The 13,170-nt window shown below is 47.2% G+C and overlaps 1 protein-coding gene across 3 annotated transcripts in view; it reads left to right on the top strand.

The window, feature by feature from the left end:
• The window catches only part of TBC1D22A (TBC1 domain family member 22A), a 441,404-nt gene that overhangs the window by 236,859 nt on the left and 191,375 nt on the right, over positions 1-13,170 (top strand). For all 3 annotated transcript variants that reach the window (XM_074984137.1, XM_074984136.1, XM_074984135.1), the window contains one exon: positions 2,022-2,149. In XM_074984137.1, the coding sequence (XP_074840238.1) occupies positions 2,022-2,149 (128 nt within the window). The remainder of the gene's footprint in view (positions 1-2,021; positions 2,150-13,170) is intronic.

Here is a 13,170-nt window from a genome sequence, read left to right as displayed (position 1 = left end):
GCTGCTCTGCTGCTCTCTGGGGCTGTTTTGGGCATACTTGCTTGCTGTCCTCCGTGATAGTTCTGGAATGTAACTGTCCCTGCTACCAGACCCCCTCCCTTTCTGTTTGATGAGAAACAATTGCATTCCAAGCATGTGCCAGTGTCCTGGCGCAACCAAACCCTGACCTTGGTTTAAGTTCTAATAAGATGAAGCTGTATACCAAATTTGGTGGTCCTAGCTCTTCCTGTTTGGGAGGAGTTCTTGAACAAATGGACTCACAGACAGATGTGGAAACTATATTAAGTCTTCAAAAATGAGCACTTCATTAGCAGAAACCCTTTTATTATACAGTTGTAATGACAAACTGAGCTTAAGGGACATAAGTTGGAATACATCACTTCCATGAACTATCAAGGAACTCACATGGCAAATTCTCCCAGCTTCCAAACAATAAACATGGCCATTTAGAAGCATCATTACGTGCCTTTAAAAGAAAAATAACAGGAGTCAGAAATATTGTGCTTCAGGGTGACCTATACTAAAATCACTCCCCCTAACAGTTTGTTGGTTTGATAGTTTGTATTTATTTGTTTAACAAAAAAATAAAGTCAGCCAGGCTGTGTAAACATACTAAACTATGTTCAGAATAGCTCCTGAACATTATTCTGTTTCCGTACATGTACCATAATATTTGGAAATAAATTGGTGTCTTTAATTTGCAAAGTGCATACTTAACAATTACTGTAAAGGGCTTATGACCCTGGTGCTTCATAATACACCTAGCTTTTTCAGTTATTAGAGAATTCTAGTGCAGTGTTTTTTGACACCAGGGACCGGCTTGCTGCCTTCCTAAACTGTGACAAAGAGACCAGCATTGGTCCGTGGACCAGTCTTTGGGAAACACTTTCATATCAGACATTTTACCATGAACCTTTGCAATTTTTGTCATAGGTTCCTTTTATGCAAAATACTAATAGTTGTTATCTCTCTTTCAGTTATGCTTTTTATTAATATTTTTATCATCAAATCATTCCTGGAAATTCATTCTTCTTCGTGCTTTGCATAGTTAACATGATCCCTCTAAGTGTTAAAGAGTTTAAATGATAGTGACTAGACTGTTCTAGTCACTTTACATTGAATTATTAAAAACAAATTGAAGTGATTTGAAAATAACTGGCATTACTCCAGATCTGTATTACCATGAATGAGACAGCACGTGTTGGATCATTCTTGAAGATTTGATGATGGAGGTCACATATTTTGTCATGGAGGTCATGTGATTTCAACATTCCTCCATTCTATCTTCAGCTTGCCTCAGCAGCCAAGCTTAGGTAGTTGTCAACCCCTACTCAGGAGCAGTGGCCCAGGGCCAGATTAGGCTCTGGAGACCACTGGAACAATCCCTGAAGCAGCAGCTGCCATCACTTCAGGAGCAATGGACAAAACAGCTGCCCAGGGCCTGTTGAACCCCTAGAGCAGCTGGAGCAGTGAACTCAGTCAGCCACCAGGGGTCAGAGCAGTGGCTGCTGGGGCAATAGGTCATCTCCCAGGGCTTGAACAGCAGCTGCCAGGGCCACCACAGGAGCAGCCATAATGCCTTGTGTTTGTCCCCTGTGGCAGGAGCAGCAGCTGGGACTGGAGCCAGGGCTGGAGCTGCAATTCTGCAGGAAGAGTGCCAGGGTTGGAGCAGGGGCTGACAGTTAGTCCTCATCCCATCCCCAGTGGTATTTTTGGTAAAAGTCAAGGACAGATCGTGGGCTTCCATGTATTTTTGTTTATTGTCTGGGAGTGATCCATGATTCTTACTAAGAAGTACCTGTGACAACATGATAATCTCAGTGATAGTTGTGTAAATCCCCTAGAGTCAGCAAACCAAATGCAAGGTAAATTTAGCCATACCTCTCTGTTTTCTTCATTTTCTCTTAACTAACATTTTTCCATGAATTGTATTTATATATTTTATTTTTAGACTAATTATATGACAATTATAGCTGCAAACAAGGATCTCAATAGGTAATAAATATTAATTTGCCTTCCAGAACAAGTACACAGACATTTAGATCAACATGAGGTGAAATACTTACAATTTGCTTTCCGTTGGATGAATAACTTGCTAATGAGAGAAGTTCCCCTGAGATGTACCATAAGGCTATGGGACACATACCAGGTAAGCACTTGTTCTGTGGCTGAATAATTCCAATTAGTGATGTTGGATGACATTGTTCTGAGGTGCTTTTCTTTTATGTAAATATACCTTTCCCTACTACTAGGTATGGGCCAAGAAATATGTTTTGGCTTTGTTGCAGTACACAGTACATAAACTGAACATACAGCTTTTTCAGGTATTGACATTGAAAAGTTGATTACCTGATTTGATTGAAATCTTTACCTCAGACTTATTGCTTTGTTCTAAGATAATTGTAACATGATTGTTACAAATTGTTGGTGTTTTAGTGGCAGACATTAAGGTCAAGTGAGAAACGATTTATTTTAGCTGAATAACATATTGCACAGAAGCAGTGCTGCCTATCGATTAAATCAGGAAAGGTGGATATGGGCCCCTGGATTATTATAATCCATTTATGAAAATGGTTAGTATTTATTATTTGGTACATATTACTTAATTTCTTTCTCTCTCAGTAAACACATCAGAAAGGTATTTAGAGTTACTTGTTTAAGTGCAATGCTCAGAGATTTTACTAATGCTTTTAAAGCTCTTGGTGAACCTCACCTGAAGTGCACCCTAGGTGCAGTCTGTTTTTCTCTCAAATCGGGTGTGCTCTAGTCTGTCAACATTCAGGGTCCACAGGACCTCGGATGTTCCAGGATGAGAGTACCAGTCTGGGGTCAGTGCAGGAGCCCTGCTTGCCCTGCAGTAGCATGGGGCCAGGATCAGGAGCCTTCCTCTGCCTGGTCTGTAGGGCCAGAGGACACAGCCGGAGTCTCCTGGCTGCCCCACAGCAGCCTGGGCGGGAGCTGAGGCCTATGGCAGCCTCAGAGACCCTGGGCTGGGCCCAGAAGCTCTGAATCTCCCCTTGTCTGGCAAATTCTCTTGTTTGGGATCTGTCAGGTCCTGACCATGCTAGACAAGGGAAGTGTAACCTGCCTCACATTTTGCTTGAATTACTGTCTACCCCTTAGCAAAGCTGTTGGCATATTATGAGCAATAATGGTAGGCAAGTACCTTAAATATAATGGGTTCTTGCTTTTAGTTAGGCTGTTCAGAGCATATTACTAGGGCAAGTTGGAAATAGACTTCCTCTATTCTTAGGCTGTTGAGGCCTTCCTACTTTAAACAGATCAGCCTCTTCAATGTATGGATCAGCTCTAACTGCCCAAGAAGCAGTTGCTGCAGCAGAATCATAAGTTAGTGTGTGTCCCTTTTTGCTGGGGAAATTCCCTAGTTGCCACTTCTGCTCCTTTTGCACTGAGAAAACACCATAAAGACATGTGAGGAAATCAGGCTCTGTTTTTAAGGTTTAGAGTAATAGCTGCTCTAGTATAATATAATTGAAGATTTATAATTACCACAGTCACTGAAATAAACCTGTGTGTGTAAATAGGGCTGCAGAGACAACGATTTGAAGATTTTGTTGGAATAGTATGTTTGTCATTGGAAAAGTTCAGTATTTCTTTTGAGACACTGCAGATTTCTGCAGTTTCTATGGGATCCAGTTCTGCAGATATCCATACATTGGGTGCAGATTTCCATGCTGTACTTGCAGAATCTTTTAAAATCTTCAAGTCTTTTCAGATAAATAAGTTTATCTTGCAGCAGTTGCCTCTCGCTGGCCAGTATTATAATGGTGAATGAAAAGAAAAAAGCTATTCAAAATAATGTGCAGTTTGAGGAATGATGACTACCTCATTTGCGGTGTACGTCATGGCGTATCATTGTATAGGTGATCTGTATTTCTGTTAGTATTATGAAAATTTTTGAAGGTGAGCGTTTCCCTGATGTTTTGGAAGTTGTTATCTGTATATAAGGTTTATGAGAAATGTGTATATAAAGTGTCTCACAAACTAGCAACCAGAATTCAGGATTGTTCACTGAGGGCTTGGAAACCATGTGTTGGCTTGTTGGGTCATCTGTTTTAAGTTGATTTTCCTGGAGATCTGAATATTTATGTTAAAGCTTGTTAGCATTTATCTGAGCTTCTTCTGTATTGATAGTCTATACCTTCTCTGTATTTGCTGCTTTTTTGTTAAGAGTTGAATGAAGAGGTGACGGGGAGGAAGGCTGCAGTAATGGTACCACTTCCTGAAACACTTGCTGTCTGCAGTCTTCCTGCCTTTAAAAAGAAGCATACAGTTTCATCAAAATTTTCAGTGCTCAGATGTAGATCCACTTGGTACATGCCCTAGTGCCAACAGCCCTTCAAGCCTCTTTGTCATCGAGCAGGGTGTCATGCTAACAAGTGGAAGATGTAGCATTAAAGTGCTAACCTAGCGATCTGTTTAAGTCTAGATAGCTTAGATTAAGTGTAGTTGAAAGTTTAGTATGCAAGCCTAGATGCCTCCTGCACCCCAGCCCCTGTACTCCCCTCTGCGCCCATAGGGAAAACAGACTTGGGTGCATGGTACAGGAGGCATGGCTGTTCTCCCCCTGCACAGTCTTCTCATGGGTGTGTGAACAAGGAGCAGTATCAGGGTTCCCGATATCCAGGTCACTTCTTGCTGTATGGGGATGGCAGATGATACTCATCTCAGAGCACAGCCTAGTGGGGGGAAAGTAACTTGGATACAAGGAGTGTTTGCCTCTTTCTCTCCAACAGCTCTCTACGAAGGAATGGAAGAATGTTGGCTGGGAGTAAGCAATGCCTGTGTGTCACTGCTCACTTCCTCCTTTCCTCTGCCTGGGGGAAGTAGGGAGAAGTCCTGGCGCCCTCCCTCCATTGTGTTGCCTCTGCAAGTTTATGGCACTCCCCGGCCAGAGGTGTGTGCACAACTGTACACTGTGCCCCCTCTAACTTTGGACCCTGGGTGGTTACCTGACAAAGTTCCTCCTAATTTTTTCTATCCACATGTGGAACAAATTTTGTTATGTGCACCAAGGCATTTGTGGATATGCACCGCCAATAGAAACAGATGCACCTGACTGTGGGAGGCTGTGGGCATTCTGCTAATCAGCTGGGTGGCATTTGAATCTCTGCTTTATGGCCACTTATGCTCTCAGCTCACAGGGAACACTGTTGTCTGGGTGGCTTGCCCCTGAGAAGCTGTTCAAGATCACTCTGGGGAGTCCTGGACCCTCCACTTGCCTGGATGGCACGCCCTGTGAGGTGGGTCTGCAGACTAGGGTCTGCTCACAGGCCCTTCTGACTTCTGCTCAAGGAAGGCGGAGGTCGTGAAGATTCCCAAGCTTCCCAGATTCATCTTTTCTCCTGGCCACGAAGTGGGGATTTGGCAGGAAGAGGAGGAGTAGTTGGCAGAGCCATTCTTCAAGCATCAGTTCTTCTTGGAGTGGTCCCCGTGGGTGCTCCACAATAGGTGTTGGGCTCGCCCGGCACCACAGGTCGGAATTCTTCTAGCAGTTTCTATTGGATCGCGCATGCGCCGATGTGCGCCGCTCCCTTGCGCACCTCGGTCATGTGCGCGATCCTGTCCCCGCCAGTTCCTTCTCAACTGCCATTGGCTGCAGACGGAATCCGCTTCAGCTAAAGCCTGAGACAGATAAGATAGTTGTTTTTATGTGTTAGTTCGTTGTTTGTCACTATTATACAAAAAAAAAAAAAAAAGAAAGACGACCATTTTAAATAGCAGAGAGAAGAGGAACGAAGAAGAGAGGGGCGAACAATAGGCTGTTAAGCCGTCTGCTCCCCTGAAGGCCGTGAATGTTATTTTGGGTTCGAAAGTACTGATTAGTGGCTAAGTACCCTATTAACAGTAAAGACTCACTGCGATGGCTTCCTCGGGGTTTAAGAAGGGTGAGTCATGCTGCGAGGCTATGCTGGCCTCAGATGGGCATAGTGAACGCATTTGTTGCCTGGGGGAGTCTCATGTTACCCAGAAGTGTTCCCACTGTGCTAAGCTTACAGCCAGGGCCAGGAAGGACAGAGAAATGAGGCTCAAAATGATCTTGTTTGATAAGGCCCTCCAGCCTGAGCCGCCGGAGAAGCCTCACACAGAAGGGCCCTCTGGGTCGCATAAAAGGAAGGCAGCCTCTTTGACCCCTTCTGTGCAGAAGAGGAGGAAACTCTCCCCAGCTCGATCCTTGCCAGCAGTCCCAGCGAGCAGGACGGGTGGAACACAGAGCCCCCAGCCGTGAGCTGATGAAAGCGGCAGTGCAGCAGCGCACGTGGCCGAGGCCAGGCCTTCGACTATACAGCAGGCGGCACGGAAGGCGCCGCGAGCGCCAGCCCGGCAAGCGCCGGAATCAGCGGCGCTGACGGCGCAGGGGCACCCAGCACGGGGCCTACCGGTGCCGGAGGAAGCTACCCGCGCGGCACCGCTGTTGACGGTGCCGAGCGCGGCGCCGACAACAGGGCCGAGATCCCCGGCACGGGAGGGGGTGGCGCCCACCCTGCAGGGGAGGGGCAAGGCTAGAGCTAAAACCCAGCACCTTAGTCCATCTCCAGTTGGGGCTGCTATGCCCTTATCACCCAGCCCTCCTCCCGAGATACACACGCCGCACTGCCAGGCGGCAACTCCACTGGCTTATTTCGGGCCTCCCTCTCCGTTCCTCCAACCAATTTTGCTGTGGCTTAGGCCACCTTCACCATTTTTGGGCATGGATCCCCTTGAGTACTATCACAAACCAGCTTCACCACTATCAATGTCGTCACGGAGATCCCGCTCTCCCAGACATCATGGGTACACTCCCCGATCGTGGTCCAGGTCTCCATCACTGGGCCCTTGCCCATGTTGCTATGGTCGTCCTCATCATGCTGAACACAGACACCGCAGGTCTAGATCCAGGGGCAGGTCCTCTCCTACTACTTGTCAATACTCCCGTGTACACTCTCTCTCTGGGATGGGAATGCACTTGTCCCAGGGGGAATTAGGTCCAGAGTCCCGAGACTTCCCTTCACAGCCCACCAGGGAGCAAGTATACCACCGAACTCGGGAGCCAGAGGATTTGGGGGAGGCTTACCCCAGCGGTTCCTCCTCATCCTCCCCAGATGAGGCCATTGCCCCCAGGGATGTCTCCCCTCCGGATGACCTTAAACAATTCCAGGAGCCATTCAAAAGAGTAGCATTCACGCAGGACATTCAAATAGCAGAGGTGCAGGAAAAGAACCATAAACTCCTGAAAAATTTGAGACCCCCGACTTCATCTAAAATCGCTATCCCGCTGGACGAAGCCATTATGGAGTCAGCCACTAACATATGGCAGACTCTGGCCTCTATTCCGCCTACGAACAAGAGAGCAGATAAGAAGTACTTTCTCCCAGCCAAGGGCATGGAGTTCCTGTTTAGCCACCCACAACCCAATTCTTTGGTGGTCGAATCGTCCCAGCAGAGGTCGAAGACGTCTCAGTACAAATCAGGGGGGTTGGATAAAGATGCTAAGAAATTAGAGCTGTTCGGCGGGAAGGTCTACTCCTCCTCTACCCTATTATTGAGAATGGCAAATTACGCGGCACATCTTTCAAACCATAATTTTGACAATTACTCTAGACTCACTCCTCTCATGGATTCACTTCCAGAGGACAAGAAGCCAGTGTTAAAGGCGATTGTCCAAGAAGGCTACGCGGCATCGCGGATGGGAGTCCAGATTGCCCTGGACGTGGCGGACACAGCGGCACGTTCAAAAGCTGCAGCAGTGGTAATGCGTAGGGAATCCTGGCTCCAGATGTCCGGTATCCCCAGAGACCTACAGGCAAAGATCGTGGATCTTCCTTTTGACAAGCAAAAGCTGTTTGCGGACTCAACCGACTCGGTCCTCCACTCCAGCAAAGACTCGAGGGCCACACTTAAGACCTTGGGTATTTATACTCCCCCATACAAGAAAAAGAAATTCTATCCTCAGCAAAGACACTACGCTTACCAACCACAGCGCACATGATATCAGCGAGGCGATGACCAAGGGCGCCATCAACAGCAGCAGCAGTACAGGGCCCCCAGGCAACGTTCTCAACAAAGCCGTACACCCTCGGGGCAAGCCCAGAAATAGCAAGTTTGACGGGTATGTCGAGGACTGCACTATCAACACTATCACTCAATGCCATTCTCATCTCATGTTCCACTATCGCCTCAAACCGTTCCTCTCCCAATGGCAAAAGATCACAACAGACAAATGGGTGCTAGAAATTATAGCCACGGGTTACACGATCCCCTTCCAGTCACTTCCACCGACAAAACCTCCCACCCGGCCTCATCTCAGGGACGCTGCCCACGAGGCGAGGCTGAAGCAGGAGGTAGATCACCTCATGTTCATAGGGGCGGTGGAAAGAGTGCCGGAACAATTCCAAGGGAAAGGTTTTTACTCACACTACTTCCTAACAGAGAAGAAAACAGGAGGCTGGAGGCCAATTTTGGATCTACAGGGCCTCAGCCGTTACTTGCGCAAGCAGCGCTTTCGGATGATTACAGTTGCCTCCATACTTATGGCACTGGACGATGGAGACTGGTTTGCAGCCCTCGACTTACAAGACGCTTACTTTCATATAACAATCCACCCAGCACACAGGCACTTCCTCCAGTTCATGGTCGGCGGGGAACATTTCCGGAACAGGGTTCTTCCGTTCGGCCTATCCTCAGCACCCAGAGTCTTTACCAAAACCCTGGCAGTGGTATCAGCCTACCTGCACAGACAGGGGATGTTTATTTTTCCATATCTGGATGACTGCCTACTGAAAGGGGCCTCAAAGGCAGAGGTCTACACATGATACGCGTCACCGCGAACACGTTTTCTTTGCTGGGCCTAGTTATCAACCTCGCAAAGTCAAAGACCGAACCCACGTAAGATATAGAGTTCATAGGGGCACGCATAAACTCTATTGCATCAAGAGTATACCTGCCTGACTCCCGCTTCCGCGCCATCAACTCCCTGGTGCAAGTCATGACGTACAGCCCCACGGTGCCGGTCCTAACGTGCCTGCAACTGTTGGGGCACATGGCGGCAGCAACATTTGTGGTACAGAATGCCAGGTTACACATGCGAAGCCTGCAGCATTGACTGGCGAGTGTTTACAAACCAGCATCCCACACTGTCCAGAGGGTAGTGTCACCCACGACGGAGGTGCGCAGATCACTAGCGTGGTGGAAAAATCCCAAGAACCTGCTAGTGGGGGTGCCCTTCCACCAACCACAAATTTCTATTATTCTTACAACCGACACCTCCCACATAGGATGGGGAGCGCACATTGGCAGCAAGGTGACGCAAGGGCTATGGTCCCCCGCGGAACAGACACTGCACATAAACATACTGGAGCTCAGAGCAGTGTTCAATGCGTGCAGACATTTTCGGGAATACCTGCATGGCAAAGTAGTTGGGATCAATACCGACAATACCTCCACTATGTTCTACATCAATCGACAAGGAGGGGCACAATCCCATGCATTATGCACAGAAGCAGTCCGATTGTGGAACTGGTGCATCGCCAACAACATAACGTTGAAAGCCTCGTACTTGCTGGGTGCCCACAACGTGAAGGCAGGTCAGCTGAGCGGGCGCTTCACACTCATGCACGAATGGCAGATCCACTCCGACCTGCTACGGCGCATATTTCGTACATGGGGGTTTCCCCAAGTCGATTTGTTTGCCACCCAACGCAACAAGAAATACCCCCAGTACTGCTCCAGAGCAGGAATAGGGCGGGGGTCCCTGGGGAACGCATTCATGATTTCATGGAAGGGCCCTCTACTCTACGCGTTTCCCCCCACAACGCTTATCCACAAGGTTCTGCAGGAAGCCAGAAGGGAGAGAGCTCGCATGATACTCATAGTTCCAACTTGGGACTGGCAACAATGGTTTCCCTTGCTTCTGTGCATGTCGGATCGTCCACCACTCCCCCTACCGGTGGCGCCAGACTTACTCATGCAGGCTCAGGGGTCCATAGTGCACCCGCACCCTCAGGGACTACGCCTACAAGCATGGTTAATCCATGGCTCAGTGCCTTAGAGAGCACGTGTACGGAGGGAGTATGACAAGTCTTGGAGTGTAGCCGAAGGACCTCCCCCAGGAGGACTTACGAACAGAAATGGACATGCTTTACAGCCTGGTGTTCCGCCAAACAGTTAGCTTCCCTTGATGTTCCTATAACTGTAATACTAGAATACCTATTGGACCTCAAACGAGACAGGCTTTCTCTATCCTCTCTAAAGGTCCACCTCGCCGCTATATCAGCTTTTCGGCATAAAGAGGAAGGGCCCACTGTATTCGCCCACCCTATCGTCACAAGGTTCTTGAAGGGGCTGGTAAACCTGTACCCCCCTCGAAAACAGCTACTGCCGTTGTGGAGTTTTGGACTTGGTGCTCAGCGCGCTATCGAGACCACCCTTCGAACCATTAGCCATGGTACCCCTCCAATTCCTTACTATGAAAACAAACTTCCTTCTTGCGATTATGTCGGCCCGCAGGGTGATAAAGCTCGCAGCAGTGATGGCAACGCCGCACTGCACAGTATTCTCAAAGGAGGCGGTAATCTTACGGTTACACCCAGCCTTCATTTCAAAAGTTTCCTCAGAGTTCCATCTTAACGAACCAATAGTTTTACCCTTGTTTTACCCGAAGCCTCACAGCTCCAGCAAGGAGGCACGCCTACACCTCCTAGATGTGAGAAGGGCGTTGGCCTTTTACATAGACAGAACTAAGTCCTTCCAGAAAACGGACAGGCTTCTGGTGTCTCTCGCTTCCAGGTCAAAGGGGAAGGCCTCTCTTCCCAGAGAATTTCAAAGCACATTGTGTCCTGTATAAAAATGTGCTACGAGCCTTTGCTGGCCCCACCTAGGGCTCACTCCACCAGGGCGGTGGTGGCATCAACAGCCTTCTTCAAGGGAATTCTGTTAAAAGACATCCGTAGAGCGGCGACCTGGTCATCCTACGACACCTTCGCAAAACATTACACCCTGCATCAGGTGTTTGATGAGGATACCCGTCTGTCGACAGCAGTCCTCTGGGGGGCAAGCTGCACATGAATCGATTGCCCACCTCCTCACTTAGGTTACTGCTGGGTAGTCACCTATTGTGGAGCACCCATGGGGACCACTCGAAGAAGAAAGAGAAGTTACTCACCTGTAGTAATGATGGTTCTTCAAGATGTGTCCCCGTGGGTGCTCCACCACCTGCCCATCCTCCCCGCTTTGGATCTCTGTCTGGTGTTTTTCAGGAACATCCAAGGTGGTTTGTCAAGGAACTGGTGGGGACAGGATCGCGCACATGACCGAGAGCGTGCAAGGGAGCGGCGTGCATCGGCGCATGTGTGGTCCAATAGAAACTGCTAGAAGAATTCTGATCTGCGGCGCCAGGCGAGCCCGACACCTATTGTGGAGCACCCACGGGGACACATCTCGAAGAACCATCGTTACTACAGGTGAGTAACTTCTCTTTCCTCCCCCTGCCAACTTCTGACTAAGTTCAAGCTGTTGCATGGCTCACCAGATTGGCCAAGGCCCCTGGACTTGAGACCTATGGGTACATGCATTACTTGGTAAATACTTCTTACCCTTATGTTTTCTTTGAATCCTGGGATTACTGTCTTGGCACAATATATTGCTATGGTGCAATATTACAATGTCTGAAGTTTTGCAGGCTTTTCTGGAATTCAAAAGAGTTATGAAAAGAAAGTAAAGACGTTGCAAGTCTGAGATGAAAGGTTTCTTCAGACATTTAAAACATATACTTTTGCTATTTTCTGTTCAACTTTAATTAGGAAGAGTAAAATTGTCAATGTGTACAACTTCTGTGCTCTGCCACATTGGACAAATGTTATAGAATTTTATACCTAGTATTGAGAACTCAAAAATTGTACCCTTGATCTGATTTAAGGCATTTTATGAAAGTTTGTAACAACTTTGGGATTTCTTCTCAACTTAGTTCAGTTTAATTTCCTCACATTGAAATAGGTATATCTTCTCTATTTATGTAGCTTACCAGGCTTTTATACAAAACAAAGAGTGAATAATATTATTCCAGTGATTGAATTCATACATGTGCATCCCAATGTTGAGATGTCAGTAGGGGGTTAAACTGATATGTGTCAATTTGTATTGCGATGTTATATTAATTTTATGTATCAGGAAAAAAATCTTTGGTACTGAAACAATATTAATTTCAATATTTAAACAGCATTTTACGTACTTTTTATTGCCAAGTAGTAATTGCCAGTGTCGTACATGATGCCATACTGCAGCAGGCTGATTGCTGTTGGCATGAGGGCCAGGATTTCCATTTGTAATTTAGCTCTTCATTTGAGTCACTCTTTGGTCGTGTATGCAGTAGCCCCTCCCTTTTGAAAGGGGCAAGTTAATGAGGGAATTTGGAAGATATGCTAATGAGATGCTGACATGACTACACAGTGCTTCATTAGCATAATAACGGCTGCACACGATTCAAAAGTTCTGCTTTTGGAGCACATGCTGCCTGCGTAGACGGGGGCCTTTCGAAAGGACCCACTGACTTTGAAAGCCTCTTCCTATTTAGTTTTGAGAATGTCTACAGTTAGACCTCCAGTTTCATATTTAATAATTTTGTACCTTTCATAGATGTTGAAGTCAATAGCTACAGGCAGGCACACCAAAAGGGTGGGACAAAGGGCACAGTTGCCCAGGGCAAAGCACTTGAAAGGAGCCCAAAGCCCCCAATGTTTGCCACACCTTTCAAACGCTGCAGTGATACTGCTGTGCAGCTGTGAGGGGAGGGTGGGGGCCCAACATCACTCAGGGCTAACTGCCCTGTGCTCTGTCCCTTCTGGGACATAAAGTCCCCCTCTCACCCCTGTGGTGGCTGTTGGCCCTGCTGTACACAGGTGTTCAAAACTTTTAGAATCTTGCCACTTACAGGTACGTACCTCAGTGTTGATTTAGGAGCCTAACATGAAGCACCCGTTTTTAAAAAAAGTACTTGTGTGTATGTATATATAAAAACATGCAAAAATAAACTGAAATGTTATTTAGGTTGCAAAATCAAGCACTGAAAAGTGAGGAGATGTCAGATATGTGTTTGACCAAGCAATCTTAATCCTCTTTGCTATAGGTCTATCCTGGGCACAGAATCAGAAGGTCCGTGTAAAATATATGTGTGTA

Source organism: Carettochelys insculpta, chromosome 1 (assembly GCF_033958435.1).
Source record: "Carettochelys insculpta isolate YL-2023 chromosome 1, ASM3395843v1, whole genome shotgun sequence".
In the NCBI taxonomy this organism is placed as follows: Eukaryota; Metazoa; Chordata; order Testudines; family Carettochelyidae; genus Carettochelys; species Carettochelys insculpta.
The sequence above is the reverse complement of the archived record's forward strand: the minus strand, read 5'-3'. Positions and strand labels throughout refer to the sequence as shown.